We start from the raw sequence: 7,941 nt of genomic DNA, 5'->3' as shown, positions 1-7,941 counted from the left end.
GAGACTCAATCGAAAAAAAAAATATAAGAACCCAATTAAAAATTTAATAAAATTATAAGAACTGATAGAATAATTAATTTTTTTTATTAGTCTTATAGGATGACAGTTTTTTTTTTTTTTTGAAACAATAAGAATCGAACACTAAATTTTTAGGTCATATAAATTATAATATTATATTATAAACAAATAAATAATTATATTTTTATCAGAAAAGATGAATATATATAGGTTGGGGCTAGGTAGCAAAACACAACAATTACAGGTCTTAACACTCTTGTCGCATGGAAAATCTCCCCACGCTGTTTCCCAGCATGCAGCAACATCAATTAGTCTTTAAATTCTTAGATATATATGCTTCCTTGACTTGTATACAACCTGCTATTGGAAATTCTTTCAATATAATATATAGTATAGGTTGACATGTTGCATGAGTTGCTTTTCTTTTTTTTTTTTTTTTTTGTATGTGGGCAGTTTTAATTTGGTGTGTTTTGAGGGTTGGAGTTATTAAATCGTTGTAATTTGTTAATAATTTGTCATTTGTGACAATTTTTTATAGCAACGTCGAAGACTCGAAGGAAATGAATCATAGATCATAGGACTTTTTCTCATTAGAAAGTAAAAAAAAAATGAGAGACCAACATACCATTAATCAAAATGGTTGTTATCTAGGGGTATACACGGATCGGATCAGATATGATATCCACGCTTTTAAGTGTCGGATCGGATCAAATATCAGGTATATTCGCATAATTGAACATTCTCTTTTTAATCATATTTTTACGTAAAAAATTCAATAAAAATATTTTTTTTATACTTTTAAACCTATTTATTCCTAAAATATTTTTAATCAATTTTTTTCTAAATAACAAAAATAAAATAATACAATATATGAATAATAACTACTAACTAAAATATGCAAACAAGCAAATATAATACCAAACATATATATTTATTTATCTTTTAATTATTATTGTGCGGATCGGATACGCAGATGTAGAACAGATATTCGCGATCCGATCCTTAAAGGGTGCGGATTAGAACCTATCCGATCTGATCAGTTTATGGATCAGATCGTATCCGCAATTTTCGAATCAGATGCGGATATTTATCGCAAATTTACAGATATGATCCAATCCATAAATATCCTTATATATAGCTATCAGACTCAATAAGAAAAAAGAATTTAGGACTCCAGTTTTTAAAGTGGAAAATTATTTTACAGAAGACCTCCGTCCTATTCAAAGTTCAATTTGAAAAAATAGAAAAAAAAAAAAGAAAGTGAATTATTATTTTTAAATTAATCTAATTTATTCAAATATTAATTAAAATATCAAAATTTTATTTACCAAATAAATCATACTACTTTATCATAAAACGATGTAACTCTACTTCATTTTCAACTCCACCTTTTAATCCTAACCAGCAAAAGAGCACTTTTGTTAGCGAAGATTGGACAAAAGCTAGCAGCATAATCACTGAATATTCCAACCTCGGTAAGCTTTCGCCAGCAATAAAAGTATATATACCAATTTTTCCTAGCACCGAAAAAAATTATATATTTAGTACTTGGCTCAAAAAGCTTGAGAGAGAAAAAAAAGTTTTATAACAACAAATGCACTAAAAAAAGACAAAATTCTAAAATACACCAATATTCACACAAATGACACTATCGAAGTTTTTTTTCTTGTTATTTTTTTCCCCTAGCATTTACAAGATTGGATATATAGCTAATATAATTCTTAGTAGCTTTAAGAGCACGACACCAATTTTATTTTATACTACTATTATCAGTTATAATCTCACTAAGTGAAAAATAAAATATGCGAATAACATGAACAACAAATTACATTTGAAATTCATTAACCATTCAAAATCAGGATTATATTAGTTATTATTTAAAAAATATTATTTTTCTATACTTTTTCTATCCGTTATTAATAACTTAAAAATAATGTTAAGAAAACGTTATTTTTCTAGACTTTTTCTATCTGATATTGATGACTTAAAAATAATGTTAGAGCAAAACTTTTGATTTTTTCTATACCATCTAGGAATTTCACATATAATATGAGGAGAAAACAACAAATAGGTTCTGATATTTTATTTTGAAGACAAATAAAATTTTAATTGATTGAAAATATAAAAACGTTTTTTTTTTTTAAATATGAAAAATCTAAGTCTTTATATATTTTAGAAGGAAAAACTTATATGTTTTTAAATTAAAAAATAAAAAACTTATTTATCTTTTTCTCTAATATAAATTACTAACTAAAATGAAAATACATCGAAATATTTGTCGCCATAAAAAATTGATATTAATACTTTTAATCCATATTATGTTCTTTCACTTTAATATCTTAGTATATATAGCATCAAATCAAGCTCTGGGTATATAATAGTAATAAGTGCTGGGAAAACTATACTAGAACTAGAATTGGATTGTGTTAATCAACAGAAAATATATATGGTATGAACTTAAAATAAAACCCTGAACAGTATTTATTATTTCTTATTACTTTATACAACTATATAGAATATATACACCCACACATACAGTATTACAAAACGTCATATAGGGCTGTTGAAATTAAAAATTAAAAAATTAAAAAAAAAAACCGAGCCACCACATAAATTACATTCATCAGTACTGACAAAGCGTGTCAAAGTTAAAGTTTTTTTCCCCCAAAAAAATAAATAATTAATAAAACATAAAAATACTAAAGGTTCTTAAATGAAATTTTTTATATTAACTAGATTATATATATATTAACAATGCAGATATTATAATCAGAAACTATTAAATAATTACATCTTTGAATTATTCATTGATCAAAGAAAAAAAAAGATAAATTAAAAAAAAACTCAGGTACAGTTAATTTTATTTGAAGTTAGAATTTGGATTTTCTAAATTTTGAATTTCATTTTAGAGGGTAAATTGTAATCTCTCACTATTTATTTCATAGGTGAAATCAAGAGAAATTATAAAAGAAAAAATATTTAAGAGTGAGAAATTTTACTTTACCTTCTCAAGTAAAAATTCAAATTTTAGAGGATTCAAATTCTTGAAGTTAATAGTTAAGAATCATTAAATAACAATTTAGTCGAACTTATGAAATTATTTAACGACTCTCACATAAAGTTAACTGCACTTAAGTTTTTCTCTTAAAAAAAATATATAAAAAAATAAAGAAGCAGTAAAAGTAAAATAAAAATTACAAATAGAAAAACAAATGAAATACAGCAATTGTTTGTGTATGAATTTTTCAGCATATCTCAGTGTCTCTCTCTCTCTCTAAATCTCTCTTTAAAAGAGAGAAGAAAGAGCCTTGAGAAACAAAATCAAATCCTTTTTCTTAACCTTCACGCCTCAATTACACCACACCCCACACCCCTCTCTCCATGCATTTATAAGGCTCACCCTTCTAACCACAAAATTTCCCTCTCTTTAAATTCCCATAACACCCCCACACTATATATAAAACCAACCCTCACTATCACTTGTTCAAATTAAACTACTTCTTCTTCTTCTAACACAATGAGAACTTCATCATCTTCTTGTTCTCTAGAGTGTGTTGAAGGGCCAATCATAGTAGGAGCAGGACCCTCCGGCATAGCCGTAGCCGCCTGTCTATCTCAGTACTCCATTCCTTCAATAATCTTAGAGCGAAGCCACTGCATCGCTTCGCTCTGGCAAAACAAAACCTACGACCGCCTCAAACTCCATCTCCCTAAAAATTTCTGCCAACTCCCTCTAATGGGGTTCCCACAAACCTTCCCAAAGTACCCAACCAAGTACCAGTTCATCTCCTACATGGACTCCTACGCTTCCCATTTCAAGGTTCAACCCAGGTTCAACCAGACAGTCCACGTGGCCGAGTTTGATCCCTCTTCCCAGATTTGGCTCGTTAGGACCCAAGACTCTCTCTACCTTTCCCCTTGGCTCATTGTAGCTACCGGAGAAAATGCCGAACCTATGATTCCCAAGATTCTCGGCATCGACAAGTTTCATGGTGCTGTTGTTCATACTAGCGCGTATAAATCTGGTGACGCTTATAAGAACAAGAAGGTTTTGGTTATTGGTTGTGGAAATTCTGGCATGGAAGTTAGCTTGGATCTTTGTAGACACAATGCTAAGCCTTACATGGTTGCAAGAAATACGGTGAGTTCAAATGTTTTTTGCTAATTATTTTGATTTTCTTGGTTAACTTTCATTGTTGCAAGTGAGAAAATATTAATATTAATTTAATTTTTAGTAGTTATCTTTTTTGGAAGTGCAGCTTACTTAGTACTAGTACAACACCCAATCATTGTAGACATCAATAAAAGTCTTTTTTTATGGAGAAACTATGTTAACAAAAGATTTTCTTATATTACTTTATGTTATTATTGAAGAATGTAACCATCTCTTCTATTTTGTTAACTCTAATGTGATGAGTGAAAACTAAAAAAAAAGTATAAGCTTCTATATTCAAAAGTAAGATTATTTATTTTACAATAGGGACTGAATAGCAAAAAAAAAATCTTTTTTATTATTATTTATTATTATTAATGAACCATTTAATAATGATCCGTATAACTGTACTAGTACTGAAGCTGACGTCATGTATGTATGTGTTTTTCCCATTTGGGTAAGTAATCATCAATATTGAGTTGATGTCCTTTTTGCACATTTGGTGGTTCAATATATATTTATATTTAGGCAACTACTCAAATGAAGATGCTAAAAACATCTTTTTATGAAGATTCTTGTGTTAAAAGTGTACTTTGTTTGTTTAGCCACACTTTAAAAAAAATAACACTTTTGCAACACATCAAAATCAAACCATACATTTTATCATCTAATGGTAAAAAAGAAGTATCTTTATATGAAGACAATAGTAAAATCTTCATGGTAGTATCCACCTTATATTTATGTGTCTAATGATGATGCAATATATGTGTATAGGTACATGTTCTCCCTAGGGAGATTTTGGGAATATCATCATTTGGAATAGCAATGGCACTATACAAATGGTTTCCACTAAAAATAGTAGACAAGTTTCTGTTGTTGGTGGCAAACATGATGTTGGGAAACACAAGTCATTATGGCATAAGAAGGCCCAAAACAGGTCCAATTGAACTTAAACTTGCCACAGGAAAAACCCCTGTTCTTGATGTTGGTCAAGTAGCACAAATCAAATCCGGTAACATTAAGGTACTATTTCATTTAACTATCTCTTTATATATATAAAAAATATATTTTTTTAACATAAATATTCTAAGAATATTTTTAAAAAATTAAAGTATAGTTTCTAAATAGCAAATTCTATTAAAGTAAGATTTTTTAAATAATATTAAATATATTAGAAAATAAAAAAAAATTTTGTATAAAGAATATTGTACTTTGAAAAGCTAGGGGCTAGGGGAAGTTTAATTTTGTCATATGTTGAGGCTAAGATTTGTTAGGGTTTTTCTTTTTTGGCTTTGCATAGGTGATGGAAGGTGTGAAGGAGATAACAAGAAATGGTGCCAAATTTGTGGATGGACAAGAAAAGGAATTCGATGCTATAATATTGGCAACGGGATACAAGAGCAACGTGCCTACTTGGCTCAAGGTTAGAAAATTAAATTAAATAATATAAATAAAATTGACCTGTTCTGTTGCGTTTTTAGCTCTATCTTATTATGAACCACTCATGACCCATCACTTTCTAAGGCTCTTTGGGACACATGCAAAGAGCAGAAACCTACAAATGTCTTCTTTTCTTCATGCAAAAAAGAAAGAATAAAATCACTTTGCCCTCTGTCCTGGGTTCTACCACTTTTTTAAACTATCTTTTGTTTTTTTCTTATGCAAAAGAATAATAATTCTTAGAATTTTGAAAATAGTAATTTTTTATAAATATTATTAAATACATTTTTTAGTTTTTAATTTAGTAAAAATCGTTTTACATAATCGTATAATCACATTTATTTTTTTTTCTGATGTGATGTTACGTAATTAGATGCACTATATGAAAATACTTTAATAATAACATTTTTTTTACTGTGGAGTGAATATTAGTGAGTTGTGACGTCTCATGATGTGTGATGATCATGAAATATCTATCAAGGTTGCAAGTTGTAAAAGGGTCACACCAAAAAGAGAATTCTTTATACTCTTTTTCTACAGGCAGTGGTTCCTCTTACTCTGCTGAAAAAACCTGTTTGAGTCCCCTTGGTCAATTCATTCATTCTCCACTCCTTTCAAATTTAATTATTATGTCATCATTGACACAAAAAAACAAATATTATTATTATTATTTAATCAAATTATTATTATTATTATTATCAAAGAAACTGTTTTCTCTATTCTGTGGGTAAAGGGTATGGATAGATGGAGCTATCATGCTCTGAAAAATCCTGCAATTTGTATCATATGGGCCTCTGTCACTAAATTCCAAACCATGATGCATCATTTTTATATGATAAACTAAAGGGTCGTCCTCATCATATCATATGAAAACATATATTGCTATATTAAATTAAAATTTTTATTTAAACAATAGTTTATGATTTGTTTTTTAATTAATTATTGTTTAAAATTAAATCAAACTACTCAAACTATTTATTTAATTTTTTTTTTCCTTTTGTTTCAGAGTTGTGATTTCTTCACGGAAGATGGAATGCCGAAAACGCCCTTCCCTAATGGTTGGAAAGGGAAGCATGGATTGTACACAGTTGGATTCACAAGAAGGGGCCTTTCTGGAACTTCCTCAGATGCAGTCAAGATTGCTAATGACATTGCTGATCAATGGAAAACCCTTAAAAAGGACAACAACAACAATTCACATATCATCCAACTCAACAATTCCTAGATCTTAGCTTATAATAATAATTATAACCCCTCCCACAATAACATCTCCAACTTTTCTATTTGTAAATCCCCCCCAAAAAAAGTATAAGTTTAATTTCGTTGTTAAAGTTACAAATTTGATTTGATTTAGTTTTTAATTTTTTGAAATATTTAATTTAATACCTCAAATTATACTCTATGTAGTATAATTTTTGAAATTGAATTAAATATTTTAAAAAATTAAGGGCTGAATTAAATTAAATTTATAATTTTAACAACAAAATTAAACTTTACTTTAGATAAAAAAAAAAAAGAGATAGAGAGAAATGAAGATGAAATGAGAGAAAAGAGTAGAGAGTTAGGATCGCATGGGTTTTCTTTCTCTATTATTATTTTCTTTTTTTCGTCATCATTTCCATGTTTTTGTGTATGTACAATTTTGTATTTAGGAGAATATACGCGCTTTGCTAACTACTCATCATCAAGTGTTTCAGCTTTTTGTACAAAAACAGCTTCATAAAATGAAATGGTACCATTAGTACAAAGTACAAATTAAAGTGTATGTGTCGTTACATTACAATACAAATAAAGTAATTGAATGGCAACGACTAATTACGTGGTAGTTACTAGTTAGTTACTTTATAGAACTATAAAAATTGTGGCCAACTATAGTTCGGTTCCCATTTGTCAAGAAATTGTTGGAACAACAAGGTATAATTTGTTTATTTATAATAATAAATTAATAATAGAAGACAGGTCCATGTGTGCTCACCCACACACACATATATAATAAAAAAGTCTACAAAATAAACTATAATATAAATTAACTAAGTCAATTTTTTTATTTTTTAATTTTAAAATTTAAAAAAATAAAATAATAATTTTTTTATAATAAACATATTTTTCAACTAATTAATTAGAATTGGCTTCATTTTTAGTTGATTTCTTAATAGAACCAAATATATTTGGAGTGTTCGCACCGTAAAGAAGAGATCGATTTTCCTGGAGAGGGATGAGTCATTCAAATCCAATGCCATTGGTTCACACACTTTTTCATCCAATTGCATATCATTCTCCTCTAAAACTTCTATGAGATATAAATCCATCTCACTTTTATTAATACATAT

At 28.3% G+C, this 7,941-nt stretch overlaps 1 protein-coding gene across 1 annotated transcript; it reads left to right on the top strand.

Moving 5' to 3' along the window:
• Nucleotides 1-3,480: 3,480 nt before the first annotated feature.
• LOC112755666 (probable indole-3-pyruvate monooxygenase YUCCA4) lies at nucleotides 3,481-7,365 on the top strand. Its single transcript, XM_025803903.3, has 4 exons — nucleotides 3,481-4,159; nucleotides 4,946-5,194; nucleotides 5,472-5,594; nucleotides 6,618-7,365. The coding sequence occupies exons 1-4, from the start codon at nucleotides 3,536-3,538 to the stop codon at nucleotides 6,834-6,836; spliced, it is 1,215 nt and encodes a 404-aa protein (XP_025659688.1). The 5' UTR covers nucleotides 3,481-3,535; the 3' UTR covers nucleotides 6,837-7,365.
• Nucleotides 7,366-7,941: the final 576 nt, after the last annotated feature.

The sequence above is a fragment of the Arachis hypogaea genome, chromosome 6 (genome assembly GCF_003086295.3).
Source record: "Arachis hypogaea cultivar Tifrunner chromosome 6, arahy.Tifrunner.gnm2.J5K5, whole genome shotgun sequence".
Taxonomy (NCBI): domain Eukaryota; kingdom Viridiplantae; phylum Streptophyta; class Magnoliopsida; order Fabales; family Fabaceae; genus Arachis; species Arachis hypogaea.
Note: the sequence above shows the minus strand (reverse complement) of the source record. Positions and strands in the feature narration are given on the sequence as shown.

Excerpts from the sequence above, each read along its gene's own strand:
- LOC112755666 (XM_025803903.3), top strand. The coding sequence starts at position 3,536 with ATGAGAACTTCATCATCTTCTTGTTCTCTAGAGTGTGTTGAAGGGCCA. Across the intron at positions 5,195-5,471 it reads TCAAATCCGGTAACATTAAG|GTGATGGAAGGTGTGAAGGA; the intron begins GTACTATTTCAT and ends GGCTTTGCATAG. Across the intron at positions 5,595-6,617 it reads ACGTGCCTACTTGGCTCAAG|AGTTGTGATTTCTTCACGGA; the intron begins GTTAGAAAATTA and ends CTTTTGTTTCAG.